A 21,258-nucleotide genomic window follows, 5' to 3' on the forward strand; every position below is an offset into this window, starting at 1 on the left:
CAAAATTACTCTCTTCCACGTCTACCTTCCAAGTAGCTAAATCAGAGATCCGGCCTTGGGGCAGGCTTGAAGAATCCCTGTTTTTTGGTCCTCAAGGGGTCCTACCAGGGTCTGGGACAATTCCAAGACTTGTGTTCTTAAAGAGGAAAGAAGCCTCACATACACAGCTCTCGCAGAGCTCAGGCAGAGCTCACGCAAGGCTTGGGAGGCGGCCCTAAGGTTTGGGTGTGCCATCTATGATAACAGCTAAGAGATCTGAAGCCAGCTGTCTGGGTTCCAACCTCAATTCCAACAGCACTGGCTGTGTGATGTTAGACAACGTCCCCACCCTCTCTGTGGTTCCCTTTCCTCACTGTAAAAGGGCCACGATAATAGAGCTGCTCTAAAAATTAAGTGAATTCATGCATATAAGGTATTCAGAACAATGCTTGGCACATGGGGGGCTTCAATAGACACGTAATGAACAGAGTAACTTAGCAATTAGTAAATATACTCATACAGGCCAGGCGCAGTGGCTCACGCCTGTAATTCCAAAACTTTGGGAGGCTGAGGCAAGAGGGTCACTTGAGCCCAGGAGTTTGAGACTAGCATGGGCAACACAGCAATATTCCATCTCTAAAAATGTGTTTCTGTAACATATACGTATGTATACACTCATATATTCACAGCGTATTTATAATACACAAAATAGCTGGAATACAGACTTAACTATTCACAATGGTTACTTCTAGAGAACGGGGAATACAAATTTCAGCTTTTTGCCCCACACGTATATACTTGTATCATCTGAAATATTTAAGCAAATTGTATGTATAAATTTGCCCCAAAACACATAGCAGAACAGTGTAGTTTTGACTCAAAAATCTTCAAATCATGATGGAATTGTCCTGCGAAAGTAAAGTTATAGAGATGAAAAGTCTCCCTCCAGCCTAAATGCTCTTTCATCTGACCTATATTACACACACCAATGCAGACGCCCCAATCCTTTCCCCACTGTCATAAGAATTTTTCAGTGAACTGCAATCCCCTTTACAAACTAGATGATAGTTAGAGTCACCAGGCAAGAACGTGGATCTAGTTCTGCTTTTTCAAAGCCCAATGTTCCTCATATAATAGCAATGCATTCTTCAACCGGTCCACTGCCCCCAACACCTGACCTCTCTGTTGTACACAACTGAGCGAGGCCTGGGAGAAAGCAGGTGCAAATTTCACTTACTCAGTAACAACACATCCCGCCTGATTCCTCTGCTCAGCTAGTTCTCAAGTCATCTTTTACTAAGCTTTCATTTGGCTCTACCACACGTAACTAGGCTGGGTAAAACACTTTACCAGGTTGTTTTTTTTTTTTTTTTTTTTTTTTTTTTTTTTTTCCTTTGAGACAGAGTTTCACTCTGTAGACCACACTGGAGTGCAGTGACGCCATCTCAGCTCATTGCAACCTCCACTTCCCAGGTTCAAACGATTCTCCTGCTTCAGCCTCCCAAGTAACTGGGACTACAGGCGCACCCAGGACTACCACCACACCCAGCTAATTTTTGTATTTTTAGTAAAGATGGGGTTTCACCATATTGGCCAGGCTGGTCTCAAACTCCTGACCTCATGATCCGCCCGCCTTGGCCTCCCAAAGTGCTGGGATTACAGGCGTGAGTCACCGCGCCTGGCCTACTTTACCAGTTTTATTCCTGAATTAAACCTGTTATTACTATCAATAATGTCAATCAGTGCCATTTCATTCACCGTATGACACACACACAAAGCACTTCATACTCACTCCACCTATCTGCTTTTCTGCAATGGCCACAGTGTTCCCCATCTTACATGAGAGGCACAGACAAAGACAATGACTTCTCCAAGGTTCTGTAATTCACAATCAGTGGCAGAACCAACATGCCCAACCAGGTCTGGCCAAGGCCTGTGTTTCAGCCACCCCACCTGGTTGCTGCCCCTAACGCTCAATGGGCAAGTAACAGATCACTCCGATTGCAGAGGCTTCTGAAATGCCCTCCGCCATGGTACAATGGACGGTTCGCTCTCAGGAGGGGAGGCAGGGGTGGGAATCAGCACACAGTTCTGCTAGGTTTCTCATGCAGGGCACAGACTATGTATTTTGTGCCTTGCTTTGCAGGTGAAATGTCTCCTGCCCCCTGTACAACAGCTTTCTTTGTCCTCTCCACATAAAAGTACAACTGAGTTCCTCAGGGGAAGGCAGTGATCACTGCCCTGTGCCACACCTGACTGATGTCCAAACAAGTGGACACACAGGCTCTTCTCTTATGGCCCAGGTTGCTCCCATCTGCTAAGCATCGAAAACTACACACAGGATTCGCAGAACATGAATGACATGGAGGTGACTGCTTTATCTCTGTGGAAAACTTACTGCACTGTCTTAAAAAAGGGAATTCAGGAAAAGCTGAACATTTGAGGCTGGCTGGCTGTAATCTTCAGCTGCTGAGAAAGCCTCAGCTGCTCGGTTCCACTGTGGAAATCCAACTCCTCCCTCAAAGTCTAACTCAAGTACACCTCCTCTGCGGTGCCTGCCCCTTCCTCCCTTTCACAAGCACGTGTTCCCTCTGCAGTCCCAGAGCATTCTATTGTCACCTCTGGAGCCACGCTGTCCCAGCCTACAGCCAGCTCAGTGCACAGCTGCCTCTCCCTGTGTGTACCTGCAGGCCCCACCTGGGCTGGAAGGCTGCCTCCTTCTCCTCCGCACAGAGGCCGCACTCAGGAACTACTGAATGAGGGATGGAGTGGATGAGCAAGATCAGCCAAGGGCTACAGGGAGTGACCTGCAGCTCCCAGCAGGAACAGCCCCTGCCCTGCCAATCCGGAGGTGCTGGCTCTGTTCTCAGCAGGGCCGCTAAAAGCTCCGTTATAACAGCTCTAGGCCACAATGGTCAACTTGGTGTCAGGCCCTAGAGACACCGAAACTCCTAACAAATAAAGAGACCGCGTATGCAGCATGCTGGTTAAAAGCACAGGCTTCAGTGTCAGAGCTTGAATTCCACTTATTATGTGATCTTGAGCAAGTTACTCAATGCATCAGTCTCATTTTGTCACCGGCAAAATGAGGACATTATCTGCCACACAGTGTTGCTGAAAAAGTAAGTGAGGTGACAGACGCAAAGTGCTTGGCAGTTACTTACTCTTATTGGTTTATTACAAAGAAGAGAACACGGGAACAGCCAAATGCAAGAGAGGCACAGGGCACACCACGGGGCAGAGAGGTCGGGGCTCCCATGCCGTTCCTGGAAGTGCCACCTCCCCAGCACCAAATGAGTTCACCAAACCAGAAGCTTTCCAAACCCAGTATTTAGAGGGTTTTATGGAGTTTTCATAACATAGACATGATTAAGTCATTGGCCACCGTGAGTAGCTCAATTTCCAGCCTGTCTCATCTCCCCTCCCAGAGGTAGGGGTGGGGCTGATATGTCCAACTCTTTAATCATGACTCATCTTTCTGGCAACCAACCCTAATCCTGAATCTGTCCAGGTGCCCGAAGCCATCTGTCATCTCATTATCATACAAAAGACACTCCTATCACCCCAGAGATTCCAAAAGCCTTAGAAGCTCTTGTATCAGGTATTGAAACATAGGACCAAATAATATAACCAATGATGTTCCTATCACTCAGGAAATTACAAGAGTTTTAGAAGCTCTGGGCCAAAAACCAGGAAGAATACTAAATATACACAATATTGTACTATGTATCCCACTATCACGATACTTTTTTTTTTGAGACAGAATCTACCTCTGTTGCCCAGGTTGGAGTGCAGTGGTGCGATCTCACCTTATCGTGCGATCTCACCTTATCGTGCGATCTCAGCTCACTGCAACCTCCACCTCTCAGGTTCAAGCAATTCTTGTGCCTCACCCTCCTGAGTAGCTGGGACTACAGGTGTGGGACACTACAACCGACTAATTTTTGTATTTTTTAGTAGAGACGGGGTTTCTCTGTGTTGGCCAGGCTGGCCTTCAACTCCTGGCCTCAAGTGATCTGCCCGCCTCGGCCTCCCAAAAATCTGGGATAAGTCACGAGCCACCGTGCCTGGCCTCACTATCACAATAATTATACTGAGAGGATGGGGGAGAAAAACGTGGGCAGCAGGAGAAGCGGGGAAGGTAAGCAGCCTGAATCCTTGTCTTCCACAGTAGGACATCTCCCTGTCTTTCACACAATCTAGAACGAGCTAAAACATAAACACAGTAACCTCCAAGGAGCAGGGATCAGAGTGGAGAAGGGTAAGGTAGGGGATTGCTGGGTTTTATTGTAAGCCTTGTTAATTACTGACTCTTAGAGCTGTAGGTCTGTACAACTTTGCTAAAAATGAGTATTTACCTATAATCCCAGCACTTTGGGAAGCCAAGGTGGGCAGATCACGAGGTCAGGAGATCAAGACCATCCTGGCTAACAGGGTGAAACCCCATCTCTACTAAAAATACAAAATATTAGCCAGGCGTGGTGGTGGGTGCCTGTAGTCCTGGCTACTCAGGAGGTTGAGGCAGGAGAATGGTGTGAACCCGGGAGGCGGAGCTTGCAGTGAGCTGAGACCATGCCACTGCACTCCAGCCTGGGTGACAGAGCGAGACTCCGTCTCAAAAAAAAAAAAAAAAAAAAAAGAGTATTTAGTTTTTAAACAAAATCTGATACTTGACCAACAACAATAGTATATTAAGTAATATGGTTTTTTTTGTTTTTGTTTGAGAGAGGGTCTTGCTCTGTTGCCCAGGCTGGAATGCCGTGGTGTAATTCTAACTGACTACAGCCTCAAATTAGTGAGATCAGGTGATCAACACCCCCCCCAACCCCAGCAGCTAGAACCACAGCTGTGCCCCACCACGCCCAGCATTTTTTTTTTTTTTTTTTTGGTAGAGGTGGAGGTCTCACTATGTTGGTGGTCTTAAACTCCTGACCTCAGTGGATCCTACTGCCTCAGCATCCCTAAGTGCTGGGATTACAGGTGTGAGCCACCACTCCATAGCCAGGATGGTCTCAATCTAGTGACCTCGTGATCTGCCCTCTTCAGCCTCCCAAAGTCTGGGATTACAGGCATGAGCCACTGTGCCCGACCCTAGATTCTGGTTTATTAAAGGAAATGTATTTCAAGTCAGAGTTTGTCATTTATTGCACAGGAAAATAAAAACTTCGTTAAGAAAATCAAAAACACCCACATGATAAAACGAGGTCCTGCTTGGTTTTAAACTACTTGGTGACCACCATCAGTTGTTTTCTTGACCACACGATGCACCTAATTCCTAACTATGAATAAAGTGCAAACATTGTTTATTGGGCTTTTAGCTTCAGCCTTGAGACAATCGGATTCTCTCAAACTCAGGAATGTGAATCGCTGTTGGGTTGATGCAGCTGTTTCCATTCTAGAAATGGACCTGGAATCATGTACTTTTCACCCATGAAGAGTCCTTTGGGTAAAACTTGAAAAGGCAAGGTCCCAAATTCCCCATATGGTGTTTCTTCCAGTAGAGGAATTACTCTAATGACTTCTTAGCAAAACTTACATAATCAGGGCAGGCCATCAAAATACTCCAGAACACAAAGTTTAGCTCTGTTTCTGATGGACCTGTCTCCACTGCTATCAGTCTCACCAACAGCCTCACATCAAGTCAGAGGAACGGTTTTTTCATTTAAGAAGGATCTTCATGGCTGGGCGCAGTGGCTCATGTCTGTAATCCCAGCACTTTTGGAGGCCAAGGCGGGCGGATCACAATGTAAGGAGTTTGTGACCAGCCTGGCCAACAGAGTGAAACCCCATCTCTACTAAAAATACAAAAATTAGCCAGGCTTGGTGGCATGTGCCTGTAGTCCCAGCTACTCAGGAGGCTGAGGCAGGAGAACTGCTTGAACCCGGGGGGTGGAAGTCGTGGTGAGCCAAGATTGCACCACTGCACTCCAGCCCAGTCAAGAGAATGAGACTCCGTCTCAAAAAAAAAAAAAAAAAAAGAAGGATCTTCATGTTCCTGCCAATTTGCAAAGAAAAAAAAAAAAATTGGTATCTGTTAACGAGAGGCAATGAAAAGCACCTCCCAGGCTGCTGTAGTAAGTGGATCGGTAACTGTGGTGGGAGAGTCCAACCCCCAAGACCTGTGACTATGTTATGCAGCAAAAAGGCTTTGCCACAGGCCTTAGGAAGAGTATCCTGGGCTCTCCAGGGAGGTCCAATCTAATCCCATGAGCCTCTAAGAGCCTAGAACTGGCCAGGTGTGGTGGCTAACACCTGTAATCTCTACACTTTGGAAGGCTAAGGCAGGCGGATCACGAGATCAAGAGAAGGAGACCATCCTGGCTAAAATGGTGAATCCCATCTCTACTAAAAATACAAAAATTACTCGGGTGTCATTGCGGGCAACTGTAGTCCCAGCTACTCAGGAGGCTGAAGCAGGAGAATCACCTGAACCTGGGAGGTAGAGGTTGCAGTGAGCTGAGAACACACCACTGCACTCCAGCCTGGACAACAGTGCGAGACTCCATCTCAAAAAAATATTTTAAAACAGGGCATAGAACTTTCTCCGAGTGGAAGAAGAGAAATGCACACAGGGGAACTGGAGAGCCTGACCAGGTCCCTGGGTTAGCTAGTCCTGAGCTGATGGGACCACGTGCAAAGACCAGATAGAGGGAGCTGAGGGCAGCCCCCAACAGATGGCCAGCAAGGGAACAGACACCTCAGTCCTGCAACCACAAGGAACTATATTTGGCCAAAAGCGCTTGGAAACAATTCTCCAGTGAGGAATGCAGCCCAGCCCACATGCTGATTTTTGCCCGGTGACACCCACGTTAGACTTCTGCCCCACAGAACTGTGAGATGATACAATTTCAATTGTTTTAAGACATGAAGTTTGTGGAAATGTGGTAAAGCAGCAACAGAAATGAATACAGTGATTTACGTGGAAACCCCTAGAAGAGTGTCTGGCACGGTGTTGACACCTGACAAGCGTTTCCTGATTTCCTGACATTGCAAAGCAGGGCTGGCCACACTCTATCCAAAACAATAGATGATAGACTTGTTCTGACAAAACAGATTCAGTGAATTATAAATGGCCCAGAACACCTACAAATTTTAGGTTTCAGGTAAGTGATTGCCTTTCCTTTCACTTAGAAACCTCCCAATGCTCATCTTACTGATAAACTCTAAGTACCAGGCAGGAGACTAAACACCAGACAAACCCAGCCCCAGATGCCCCGAGGGAGCCCGTCCCAGCACTCACTCCGCTGCACTGAAATGATGTCCAAGTCAGTTTATCCCACTAGACCAAGAACTCCAGCTCTCCATGTGTGAGTCACCAGTGCTGCCTCTGCATCTCTGCTTCTAGGATGGTGCTTCTGCACTTCACAGGAAATCTGTATCAATGTTTGTCAACACTATATATGACAGTGTCACTTAATATCTGCACAGAAAACATCAATTCTTTGAGGACCAGGGCCGGGTTTATTAGCCTTCGTACTCCCACTGCCACTGTCTGGGACATCAGAGGCACTCAGTAGAAGTTGGTGAAGAGAAAGAAAAGGCAGAGGAGAGAGAGGAAAGCAGGACCAACACCGCAGACACAGATTCTGAGGTGGCTGGAGGAGAGGCAGGACAGAGAAACTTCCTGGATGCTGGAATGGGGTTCACTGTGATACCTGCTGCTGGATTTCAAATGTCAAAGGTGACACTTTGCTGACCTTGACTTCTGACTGCCCTTTAGCTTTCCCAACCTCAAGACAGGGCACTTAGAAACTGCAATGTCAAGAAATTATGCTTCATCAAAGCATGGGAATGTTATTTACATGGACGTTCATTACTGCATTTTTTATATGGGAATGTAAATAATTGAAGAGATTGTTAAAGACTAAATCATGCACATTCAATAACTTTGTAAAATATTAATGATAACTGAAACACAAATTTTGATGTTCCCCAAAAATGCTAACATATAAAACAATACTGGCCAATTAAAGATAGAAAACAATCCTAATGAAGCTCCCCAACAGACACATTAAAACTTCTCTGTACATTAAACATTTGGGATTTCAAAGGAAAACCCAGATTCATTCCATTCTTAATATGGCGTTTAAAAAAAAAATCTTAAGTAATACAATATTTCATTTAAAATTTACAAAATTCCATTACATTCATAATTTCGTTTGATCCTCAAAACAATCTCCTGAGTTAGGCAGAACAGGTATTACTAACAACTAACTCCATTTTACAGGTAAGGGAACTGAAGTTCAGCAAGTACTTGGGCTTAACAAAAGTTTTAATAGGGCCACATATCGAAACCAAATCTTCTGCTCAAAAGAACTAGAATAAGTTATCTTTTACATATTATTCATACTGATATCCTGTCAATATCCAAAAATGTTTTGAGGTAGCCTGCAATAATAGACACCTATCCAATAAAAACATTAAAATGAAAAACGGGGAAAAAAAACAGCAGGTGACATGGGAGACAGACGAAGGTAGATAGCAAAGACTGAGACTTATAATCTAACAAAACTTCATCTCTGACCTTCCAGTTCCAGGGAGATAACGCTAAAGGAAACAAGATGGTTTATAGACTCATAAACTGACAAAAGAGAGGTTGCATCAGTTCTTAACTCTGAAACACTCCTAGCAGCCACAGCAAATCTCTAGGACAACATACCAATGGCATCAAAGCAAGAGTATACTTCAGTGATAGAGTGAATTAAGTTCCCTGTTTGGGACCCAGGCCAGGGCTAGAGAAAAGAACTCTGAAATGTAGAGCTCAGAAATAAATCCTCTGTCGGCCACAGGCAGTGGCTCACACCTGTAATCCCCAGCACTCTGGAAGGCTGAGGCGGGCAGATCACGAAGTCAGGAGATGGAGACTATCCTGCCTAGCACAGTGAAATCCTGTTTCTACTGAAAATACAAAAAATTAGCCAAGCGTGGTGGCAGGCGCCTATAGTCCCAGGTGTTTGGGAGGCTGAGGTAGGAGAATGGAGTGAACCCAGGAGGCGGAGCTTGCAGTGACCCGAGATCCTGCCACTGCACTCCAGCCTGGGCAACAGAGCAAAACTCCATCACCCCCAAAAAAAAAAAAACAAAAAATTATTCTCCATACCCTTGTGTCCCCTTCTGTGAGAGACTTCCTTACATCATTGCGAGGAAGAGAATTTTTCTCTGCTATATTTACTTGAAAGAATTAAAGGTGTAGAGCAAAAATTCTTGGAAATTATGTAGTTTACGATCCTCAAAAGTGAGAAAAATGAAGCCCAGAAGAGAAGGCCTTCCAGGAAAATTCCAGAGCCGGAGGTAGAGCCAGTACATTGTTTTTGTTTTTGTTTTGAGAGGAAGTCTCACTCTATGGCCCAGGCAGGAGTGCAGTGTAGCCATTTCACTCACTGCAACCTCCGCCTCCTGGGTTCAAGCTATTCTCCTGCCTCAGCCTCCTGAGGAGCTGCGATTACAGGCGCCCACCACCACGCCCAACTAATTTTTGTATTTTCAGTAGAGACAGGGTTTCACCATGTTGGCCAGGTTGGTCTCGAACTCCTGACCTCAAGTGATTCACCTGCCTAGACCTCACAAAGTCCTCGGATTACAAGCGTGAGCCAACGCGCCCGGCCGACCTGGTAAGTTTTAATCAAGTATTCTGAACTATGCTACAAACACTAGGAAGTAATAGAAAAAAAAAATTAATCTAAAAACCCTCTGGAGAGTCAAAGAATTGCAGATTTAAAATAGCATGAATACTTGGATTCATGGTATTGAAAAAGGACCTCGCATTTACCTGTATGTACAAACTGCCTGCGCACTTCTATCAGAGCATTTTTCAAGCTGTGCTACAGTTAACTATGTACTGCCCAAAGCCAATCTGTCCCTGCGGATCGTAAGCTCTTAAAGACCAGGACTTCAGGAGAACAAGCAAAACTTCAGAGAGAAGAGAGCCACCGAAACAGAGTTCATAGCAATGGGTCGGCAGGAGCTGATGACTGGAGGTGCGCAGTAGTCTTGGAGTCTGGGACAGCGGAGGGCAGAGAAGGCAAAAGGGCCTGCATGACACGCTACAGGGCTAGGAGCCACAGCTGTGGTGATTAGTTCAGTTTTGTCTCCTATGCCTGTTACTTATACACCATCTCTTGTTCAGAAAGAACTTCAGGTTGAGTATTTGGACTCCTTGAGCCTTCTGCTGTTTGTCTCCAGGACGTTTAACACTCTTAAAAGGGGAAAACTGTCCAGTTCGATTTCGCTTCCTGGGACATTACAGGTTTTTCAAAAGTTTGATGAAAGCATTCATTAAGGAGTGATTCCACTTTCTTCGCTGGCTGAGAAATACAGCGTCTGAGGGGCAGCATCAGGTCTTCCCATCAAGCTGAGGTCGGAGTCTCCCCACCCACGGACCTCAGCCTCGCTCTCCCCTCATAAGTCTGACCTCTAACTGTAACTGCCTTGGCCTCATTCCGTGGGTGTGGATGCTCCTGCTTGAAACGCATTTTCCAGCCCGCCAAATTCTTGGGAGAGTTTCTTCCACTCTCCAAGCGCTAAGAGCTACAAAGTTCAATCTGGCTTTCCAGATTTTTTTTTTCTTCCCATTACTAACGGAAGAAATAAAGAAGTGCTGGGCAGAAGGGCCCTGCTCCCTCCAATCAGAGCCCAGCCCGGGGCCAGAGCAGGAAGTGCGGCGGTGGGACCCGCGGTGGGACGCGCTGTGAGGGCCCCTCGCCCCCTGGGACCCGCCAGCCAGGGCAGAGGTCGGTGTGGCCACTGCGCGACAGCTCCGGGCCCGCGCCTCTCGCTTCCTCCCGCCAGGCAAGTGAGAGGATAAACTATGGGGCGGGGGCAGTGCGCCCCCACCAACCGCGCCCCCCGCGCACGGACCCCCACTACACGCGTGTCCCAGGCGGAGTCGACGCAGACGAGCCACGGGGCGGCGCACAGCACCACTAGCAGGGCGGCCAGGACCCACGCGCGCGGGTCCACGCAGCCACCTATATAGGTGACAAAACAGGAAGCCGTCATGCGGGGCCGGGAAACAGCCCCCACCCAGAGTCACGGACTCCCTCGTCCGAGGGTCCGCGCAGTCCCCTAGGTGAGTCTAGCGAAGCAGTCTCGCTGCTAGGGAGGGCGGGGAGGGCGGCGGAGTCTCCCACTCGCGGTGACCCGGATCCCGCCACACGAGTGGGCCCACGCAGGGCCCCCTCTGCCGCACGCGGGGACCAGCCACGCTGCGGGGGACCGGGCAGAAGCCAGCGCCCGGGTCCATGCAGTCCCCTCCGCGGCAGACGCGGGGAGCCGGGGAGCAGTAGGGACCGGCCCCCACCCGCAGGGCGACCGGGACTCCCCCGCGGGCCCACGCGGTACCGCAGCAGGCGCGAAGCCCCCAGTGCCGCCCAAGGCCGAGACAAAGCCCTGGCGCAAGGACCCCGGATCCCGACCTCGGACCCTGCGGAGCCCAGCTCGGAGCCGCCACGCCCGGGGCAGAGACCCCCGCCCGGTCAGGAGACCCCGTCGCCCGTCGTGCCGTCTCACCTCAGGCTGCCGCCTCGCAGCGCTCGCTCCTCACCTGGGCGCCTGGGCCGACTGAAGCGCAGCTGAGCAGCCGACAGAGCCACCGCAGCCTCAACAACGGAGCCCCGGGGCGGGGCCGCCGCCGCCGCTTCAGCCCGTGTTCCCCGCTCAGGATCCGGCTCGGATCAAGGAGCTGCAGCTGGCGCAGGGCTGCGGCCCGGAAACACACCGCGCAGGTGCACACGGCCCCGCCCGCCGCCCGCCGCCCGCCGCCCGCCGCCCGCCGCCCGCCGCCCGCCGCCCGCCGCCCGCCGCCCGCCGCCCGCCGCCCGCCGCCCGCCGCCCGCCGCCCGCCGCCCTGCCCCAGCGGAGCCGGGCGCCCAGGACCCGCCCCCCGGCCAATGCGGAGCGAGCTGCGCGGAGAGGGCGGGGCCTGGAGGAACAAAGGGAGGTTGGGCGGGGCGGTGCTGGGACTGGGCGTGCGGGGTCCCGCGGGAGGACCGGACCCAAGAGCTGGCCGGATCCTGGCCTCCTAGAAGACCCAGCTCAACGTCCACCTGGAGTCTGCTCTACAGGACGCGCTCATCTCAAGCCCAGAACTCAGGCTTTTAGGGCAGAGAGCGAGAGACAGGCTTGTTTTACAAAAAGGGAAACTGAGGTGGAAGGAATTGGATTGCCTGCTGCCTGAACTCAGGTAGTCCCATTCACTCGTTCACCTTGTCATTCAGCAAACATTTGGAAGCACGTATGGTGGGCGTTAGGAGTGAAGTAGGGCCGGGCGTGGTGGCTCGCGCCTGTAATCCCAGCAGTTTGTGGGGCCGAGGCAGGTGGATCACTTGAGGCCAGGAGTTCGAAACCAGCCTGGCCAACATGGTGAAACCCCATCTCTGCTAAAAATACAAAAATTAGCTAGACTTGGTGGTGCAATCCTGTAATCCCAGCTACTCGGAAGGCTGAGACAGGAGAATTGCTTGAATCCAGGAGGCAGAGATTGCAGTGAGCTGAGATTACACCATTGCACTCCAGCCTGAGTGACAAGAAAAAAACTCTGTCTCAAAAAAAAAAAAAAAAAAAATTGTCTCTTGCCACTAGCATGAAGGTCCCATGAGAAGAAAAATGGAAACTCTTGCTCATAACAGTGCCCCAAATGCCCAGCACAGTGTAGCTGTAGGGCAGTTGGTCGATGGTGGACGCTGCTGGTTGAAGGGCCCAGCTGGTCCTCCCAGCTGCCTTCTCCCTGGTCACGTTCCATTATAGAGAACAGAATAGTTTCTTGCCCTTCCAGAGTCCCTCTTAGTGGGGATTGGCCAAGTGACATTGTCCTGCCCCGGGAGACATAAGTGGAAGTTGGCTGAAAGGTTTCTAGCCTTAGTGTGCTGGGACGATTTGAACCAGGACATGACAGCTGACCGTCCATCGTTCAGGAATTCTGCAAGTTAGTTGTTCAACACATTCAGTACTTCAAATTTTAAATAATATATACTCGCAAATTAAAAAATGCATTAGACCAGATGCAGTGGCCCACGTCTAACACATTGGAAGCCTGAGGCAGGAAGATCACTTGAGCCCAGGAGTTCAAGACCAGCTTAGGCAAAAAAGGAAGATCCTGTCTCTACAAAAAATTTTAAAGTTAGCTACGCATGGTGGTGTGTGTATGCAATCCTAGCCACTCAGGAGGCTGAGATGGGAGGATCGCTTGAGCCATCTGTTCAAGGCTTCAATGAGCTATGATAGTGCCACTGCACTCCAGCCTGGGTGACAGAGCCAGACCCTGTCTCAGAAATAAATATATTTCATATATTAATAAATTTATAATAAATGTATATATACACATGTATTATAATTATATATTTAGACATAAAGATGTATTTCTTGTTTTATTTATTTATTTATTTATTTTGAGATGGAGTTTAACTCTTGTTGCCCAGGCTGGAGTGCAATGACACAATCTGGGCTCACTGCAGCCTCCACCTCCCGGGTTCAAGTGATTTTCCTGCCTCAGACTCCTGAGTAGCTGGGATTACAGGCACACACTACCACGCCTGGCTAATTTTTGTATCTTTAGTAGAGATGGGGTTTCTCCATGTTGGTCAGGCTAATCTCGAACTCCTGACCTCAGCTGATCTGCCCACCTTGGCCTCCCAAATTGCTGGGATTACAGGTTTAAGCCACTGTGCGCAGCCTATATGATATATTTACATATTATAATTATGTATATTAATTTTATATAATTATATATAAATATAAAAATATAAAAACTTTCCTTGCCTTCTCGTTTCTACCTACAGTCAGTATATACCCATGATTTCAAATACTATCTACATGTAATAATTTAAAATGTATATTATATATATATATATATATATATTTTTTTTTTTTTTTTTTTTTTGAGATGGAGTCTCGCCCTGTCACCAGGCTGGAGTGCAATGACGCAGTCTTAGCTCATTGCAACCTCTGACTCCCAGGTTTAAGCGATTCTCCTGCCTCAGCCTCCCAAGTAGCTGGGCTTATAAGCGCCCACCACTATCCTGGCCCGCGGGATAGTCAGAGCAGGCCCTGGAGAAGGGGTTGGGAATTTGGGGAACAAGAGACACGAGAAATGGAGACAAGACAGTGCTCTGATCAAGTCTCGTTTAATGGCGGTAATGCACTGCCTTATATACACTTGGAAGGGAAGGGGTTGGGCTAAGGCGGAAATGATCTCATTGCCGAGGGCGTGGCCAGGTTAGTTTCGGTTTCTCCGGTCGGACGTCATGTTGCGCTTGCGCTATTAAGTAACAATTTTCCCGGGCGCGGGAAAAGTGAGTGAAGAAGAAGCAGGAGGAGAGCCATCTTTTAATGGCGGTATTAATATAGGGAAGAAGGTAAATCTAGAGAGAAGGTGTGGGGTGGAAATGAATATAGCTCAGGCATTTAATCTTTAATTATTATTCGCTATGGCCGGGGCGTGCAGCTCCGGACACACCACCATGTCCTGCTAATTTTTGTATTTTTAGTAGAGACAGGGTTTTGCCATTGTGGCTAGGTTGGTTTCAAACTCCTGACCTTAATTGATCACCCGCCTCAGCCTCCTAAAGCGCTGGGAATACAGGCGTGAGCCACCTTGACCAAAATATTTTTCTGTTTCCAAACATTTTACATGAGAGGAAAGTGGAGAATAAATCACCTGACACTCTACTGTAAAAAAAAAAATCTTTGTGCCTCTCTTCTTTTCATCTTTCCTAAGTGTACATATTACCAAAATGTCTTTAGGTTGAGGTCTCCCCGTGAAAACTTTACAGGGTGTTGTGTCCTCAGCCACCCTCCTGTCTTTTCCTAGTCCTGGCATTTTAGAACTGTCTGGGAATGATCCAGGATACCCACAGTGGCCATGTCTATTGGAGGGTCTAGTGAATATCAGCCCCGGGGTCATCTCATCCCCAAGGACAGCCTGAAGTAGGGGGTAGAGTCTCTCAGGGGAGCAGCTGGATGCTCTTGGCCTTAGAGGAATCTCCGGGTATAGTTTCATCTAAAATGGTGACCCCTTAGGGTTATTAAAATTTTAGGACATTAAAATGAATGGACAATACAACGTAACGTCATTAAAGCTAGGTCATTAAAACTGTTCCTCTAGCTGGAGGTTTTATTCCTCGGAGACACATTGATGGTCTGCCAATGGGATGCTGATATTGAGAGGAAAAGGCAGAAATGATTTCTGCTTTCTAGATTGTCTCAGACTTGTGAAGAGAGAAAAATTCTCCCAAAGGATGAGGAAAACCCACCCCAGAGAGGATGTGCAAGAACCTAAATATGAAAATGCTCTGAAGGCACACAGGAGGACAAAGAGCAGTGCCAGTGCCTCCTAGGTGGTCACTGAGTGCTTTACTGAACAGGATGGGTGTCCCGAGGGATAGAATGGGCTGCCGTGACACTTAGAAAGGTCTGCGTTGGAGTCAGCACTGCCTCTCCCTGAGTTTGTTACCTTGAAAAGGCTTGTCCTCTTATTTGAGTTTCAGTTTGTCATTGACTGTAAGATACATTTTGTCAGTACAGCTTGAAAGATAAAAATACTATTTCCAAAGAGGCAAGATAAAATGATGCATTTTATTTGCTAAAAATTCGTATTTATTTCTTCCCCAGAGTGAGTGTAGTAAGTTTTAAAGGTCTGTTCTTTTTAAGGGTAATTTCAAATGGAATTGTAGGACTTAGCTTTGTCAATGCTACTGGTGAAATACAAGTGTGATAGATAAATTGATGATTTACAAAGATTCACCAAAATGTCAGTTCCCCTCTTATAGCATGGTGAAGAATTTATGACAGTGGACATATCTGTATCCTCTTATCTGGATATCTGAGGGGGTTTTTCGTGTTTTTTTTTTTTGTTTTTTTGGAGACACTGTCTTGCTCTGTAGTCCGGCTGGACTGCAGTGGCGCCATCTCTGCTTACTGCAACCTCTGCCTGCCCGGTTCAAGTGATTCTCCTGTGTCAGCCTCCCGAGTAACTGGGATTATAGGCACCCACCACCACACCCAGCTAATTTTTGTATTTTCAGTAAACACGGGGTTTTAGGCCTGGCACGGTGGCTCATGCCTGTAATCCCAGCACTTCAGGAGGCCAAGGTGGGTGGATCACGAGGTCAGGAATTCCAGAGCAGCCTGGTCAACGTGGTGAAAAACTGTCTCTACCACAAATACAAAAAAATTAGCTGAGCCTGGTGGCAGGCACCTGTAATCCCAGCTACTCGGGAGGCTGAGGCAAGAGAATTGCTTGAACTCGGGAGGTGGAGGTTGCAGTGAGCCAAGATCTTGCCACTGCACCCCAGCCCAAGCGACAATGCAAGACTCCGTCTCAAAAAACAAACAAACAAACAAACAGCAAAAAGACGGGGTTTTGATATGTTGGTCAGGCTGGTGTCAACCTCCTGACCTCAGGTGATCACCCATCTCATACTCCCAAGGTGCTGGGATTACAGGCGTGAGCCACCATGCCCGGCCCACTCTATTTTCCTTTTATTCTCTAAATTTTAATATGTTTGAGTTTGTCTGTTCCTTTATCACTGTTTTCTTACATAAAAGAAATTCTGCCTAATCCTTCATAAAAAAAATCTTCCTGTGACTTCTGAAAGTGTTCTGGTTTTATCTTTCATATTTGAATATATAATAAGTTGATTATGGATCATGGAATGGAGAAGAATGCAATGCATTTTCCCAAGTAGATGCCAGCCTGGTTTGCCTCATATTTTAAAGTGCATGTGATTTCTTTTTCTATTCTACAGTGCCTACTCTATCATTCATCAACTTTCCATATAAATGCTGGGTCATTACGACTTTTCTTCCCCTTGGTCTGCTTGCTCGTCTCTCTGCTAATACTGTGCTGTCCTGAGTATTGTCGTTTGAAAATCTTAGAAGTATGTTAGACAAGTCATCACTCTTTTTTTAGATGACTAAAAAGCATTAGACATTTGTCATTTTTACTACGCATGAAAAAGTAGTTTTTCCTTCCTAAAAAAAGCCTGATTGGGGAATTTATGTGATTTCATAGGAATAGCATCTGGAAATGGTGACATTAATGTCATTTTAAAAAACACGTGTCGTATTTCCTCTTATTCCTTTCTGCCTTGACATTGTGCAATAGAAATTTTAAAAATTGTTGTATTAGTATTGTTAAATATCAATTATTGGTTTTGTTTACTACTCAATTAAATTTAGTAAGCCTACTTTCTCTTGGTATAATCACATTGAATGGGCTCAACTCCCCAGTTAACAAGTGACAGCACATGTAAAATATTGTCTACCAGGGAAACTCATTGAACACTTAGTGTTCAGACTGTGTTTCGGTGTCTGGTTCCCTAAGCACCACTGCAGTGAAAATAATAGACCTTCGGCAGAAAAACTTTTGGTAAATATATTGCATAAGCCATTTAGATGCAGTGAGTCATTCTTATTACTTGGGTTGGTGGAATCCCTTTCAAAATGTAAGTTACTATTACAAACAAAGGTGGAACTTTGTGAGCAGGCATTTTTAAGAATAAGTAGTCTCAGGACTGATAATATTAACTCCCTTATGCACATCAGGTAGGACTTTATTATGACAGATACTAAAAATGCACAAAGTGAAGTTAAAAGGTAACTCCTAGCAGCACATCTTACTCCCTGGATTCTCTAATGAGATGGGTGTTTCTACTTTGCTGTTGCCTTTCTGAATAGTTCAATTCCAGCATTAGTACTGCTGTGTGGGAGGGAGTATGTGTGAACAGAGTAAGAGTTGTGACAATCAAGTCACAGAAAAAATGCTTGGAAATTTTAGAATCATGTAAACAGCTTATGGATTGAGTATAGATTCCCAGTGCAGTCAGTCTCACCCATCCTTCTATCCACATGTGTGGAATGTTCTAGGACTCCATGGCTTTTGAGGATGTGGCTGTGAACTTTACCCAGGAGGAATGGGTTTTGCTAGATTCTTCTCAGAAGAATCTCTACAGAGAAGTGATGCAGGAAACCTGCAGGAACCTGGCTTCTGTAGGTGAGAATGACAACTCATTTCACTTAATTACAGAAGTATTTCCCTATCATCAGTGCTATTTGTGATTTGCAATGTGGCAAGGGAATGATTTGGTGAATAAATCAGGCATGGGCACTGTGTACAAAGAACATTAAATCTAGTAATGTTTCTGTAGTTTGTAATAATTCATGATAATTTTGTGGGTCTGCATTTTAGGAAACAAATGGAAAGACCAGAATATTGAAGATCACTTTGAAAAACCTGGGAAAGATATAGATAATTTGTACTGAGAAGAGGAAATAAAGTCCTCTGAAGGAATCTTATCAAGTCATGAACTTAAAAACAAGCAATCAAAACAAATAAGAGTCACTTGAAATTTATTTTTTTTAGAAAGTGGGAATATTTCATTTCTCTCATACCCACTCAAGGACATATGAAAATGCACACTGTAGCTCCCTGGGCCTTGTAAATACAAGAACGTACACAGGATTAAAACTCTAATAGTTTAGAAACTGCAAGAATATTTTCAGTTTTCACATTTACTTGAAAAGTCATGTGAAAACTCCCACAGGAAAGAAGTTCTATAAGTGAAGCTTTTCTAATTTGGAAAGCCTGATGCAAATTAATTACGGTGCAGTGCTTGAAAAAATGTATGTTACACAAGTTACAAGTATATTGTTTTTATCAGTGGCTCATTCTTAAGGAGTCATGAGTATGCAATTCACCTTGTTTTGCAGGGAAACCTTGAGGTGAGAGTTCTGTAAATGCTCTTTAAGCAGTAGTACTTGAGTTTCATAGATAATGATATTAAGTTTATTGGTAGAATTTTTGTCTATTCATTTGATAATGTGCTGGATTCATGGTTGAATTTTAATGTTTTTCTAATATGTAGGTAAGTTTAATTTTTTTTTATTTCATTATTACCTTTTTTTGAGATGGAGTCTCACTGTGTTGCCGAGGTGGAGTGTAGTGGTGCAATCTCGGCTCACTGCAACCTCCGCCTCCTGGGTTTAAGTCATTCTCCTGCCTCAGCCTCTGTAGTAGCTGGGACTACAGGTGCCTGCCACTACATCCAGCTAATTCTTTGTATTTTTAGTAGAGACAGGGTTTCACCATGTTGGCTAGGCTGGTCTTGAACTCCTGGCCTCATGATTTGCCCACCTCAGCCTCCCAATGTGCTGGGATTACAGACATGAGCCACTGCACCCGGTCGGGTAAGTTTCGCTTTTATGTATTGTCCTGTGATTAACGGACCAGTGAATAATGATTGTGAATTGTTGGGATTGTCTTACTAGCCTCATTTGGCAAATTTTGATTATCCCTTGTTCATTATACACATTCCACCTTTCTTTATTAAAGGAAAAACTACTCTTGATGTAAAGATGTTTATTTTTTGCTAATAATGAGTTGGTATTAATTCCTAAGTACATAAATTTTACTATAGAGTATCATCTCGTGAGTTCTTTGTATGTGTTGCCCTTTATTCTTTATTATTTCTGTCTATTATTTGGGTCATTCACTTTGAATGAAGGAGAGAGGACTGTGATAGGACAATATGTTGTAACCAATCTGAGGGAGGAAGCATTCAATCTCTCAGTCACATATGATAGCGTTGGGCTTTTCATCAATGCCTTTCTTATTGTAGTAGATAGTATTGCACCATTATGATATGATAGTTTATATACTGTATTTTAGAGTATTACAGTCTTACCAGTCAGTGTCACATGATTCAGTTCCCTATCAGCCAATAGACAAACCAATCACATACTCCTGTAGGAACAAGGAACATCCTCGGCCGCGTGGGTGGATCACGCCTGTAATCCCAGCACTTAGGGAGGCCGAGGCCGGTGAATCATGAGGTCGGGAGATTGAGACCATCCTGGCTAACACGGTGAAACCCCATCTCTACTAAAAATACAAAAATTTAGCCGTGTGTGGTGGTGGGTGCCTGTAGTCCCGGCTTCTAGAGAGGCTGAGGCAGGAGAATGGTGTGAACCCGGAAGACGGAGATTGCAGTGAGCCAAGATCACACCACTGCACTCCAGCAAGGGTGACAGAGAGAGATTCTGTCTCAAAAAAAAAAAAAAAAAAAAAAGAACATCCTCACTTTTTTAATGCTATACCACTGCTATACCACTCTCTGCTCCCAAGTTAATCCCTGTTTGGGCCTGTGGGAGCTTACACCATCCTCCTATAAGTAATTAATAACTGATGTCTGGCTTATCTGTTTAGTAATAGATGTTATGTGTTTAACGGTGCCAGTAAACGTAGGGTGCTCATTCCTTCCTCACCAGTGGGGTGCGTGAGACGCTGTTGAAACAATTGGCAACACAAATGGAACGGACCAGCCCTCATGAAGGACACCTGCTCAACTTGACCTACCTGCTGTCGGCTGACGGTTCCGTAACACATCAGCAATCACCTGAGTCAGAACCGTGAGCTGATGATGGGCCTTCCCTTTGGTCTGCACAGTGTTTTGTGGTCTTCAGGTGTTGTCATCTTCTCCCACACTAAACTGCTCTCATCTCCTAGACATGAATGTTTACTTGCACCCAGCATGACATTTGGCCTGTGCTTAGCAGGCAGTTTTGAGGCCCTGGTTTATTAATGCACAAAAGCGCAGCACATAAGCCAACACTTAAGTCCTAATTAGCAAGGATCAGGCTGTATCTCTGTAGTCCCTGCATCTACTCTGTTCACCATCTCTGTATGCTTAGGGCAGCCATGTGAACATTATTAATTATTATATACTCCAAGACAATAGTTTTTATGTAGGCAGAAGTAGTGGCCTTGTTTGTTTCTTGTGCTGCTGCTCCCCTTGCCACTGTCCCCTACACCCTCCTGATGAGGTGTACATCTATGGTGCCTCATGGTTCAGTCACGGATGAATAAAGAAAATGGGAAGAAAGAGTTTGATATTAGCCCCTATCAAAGCATATGAAGAAGAGTCTCAGCTGCTTTCATTGAAAAATTCCTAGCGAGTGTGTGGGTTTTTCTTATCACTGCTGCTTATCAGCATGCCAAAAGTCGAATCTTCGGACGGCAAGTCTTGCCGGCCTTAGACATAATGGCCTTACTGCATGTGGAGCTAACTCCAGGAAGATGGAATGACAGTCTCTGGAGGATTAGGTGGTCTCCTCCAATGTGGCTTGATGGGCTCCTGAACTCTTTCCTGTAACCATGCAGAGAGTCTACACTGCCAGCAATCATGTGCCTCAACTCTGTAGATGTAGAAACTCAAAATATTCAAAATATTCTGAAACAGTTTCCATTGAAAGGAAAGAGAAAGGCAGTTAGGTGCCATGCTCCAG

General features: G+C 46.1%; 1 protein-coding gene across 1 annotated transcript in view; it reads right to left on the reverse strand.

The window, feature by feature from the left end:
* LOC135964649 (SH3 domain and tetratricopeptide repeat-containing protein 1-like) overlaps nt 1-20,359 on the reverse strand; it is a 61,236-nt gene extending 40,877 nt beyond the window's left edge. Inside the window, exons 1-2 of the mRNA XM_065518849.2 lie at nt 20,330-20,359; nt 11,522-11,645 (exon numbers count right to left, since the gene is read on the reverse strand). Of these exons, the coding sequence (XP_065374921.2) occupies nt 11,522-11,645; nt 20,330-20,359 (154 nt within the window). The remainder of the gene's footprint in view (nt 1-11,521; nt 11,646-20,329) is intronic.
* Nucleotides 20,360-21,258: the final 899 nt, after the last annotated feature.

The sequence above is a fragment of the Macaca fascicularis genome, chromosome 8 (genome assembly GCF_037993035.2).
Source record: "Macaca fascicularis isolate 582-1 chromosome 8, T2T-MFA8v1.1".
In the NCBI taxonomy this organism is placed as follows: domain Eukaryota; kingdom Metazoa; phylum Chordata; class Mammalia; order Primates; family Cercopithecidae; genus Macaca; species Macaca fascicularis.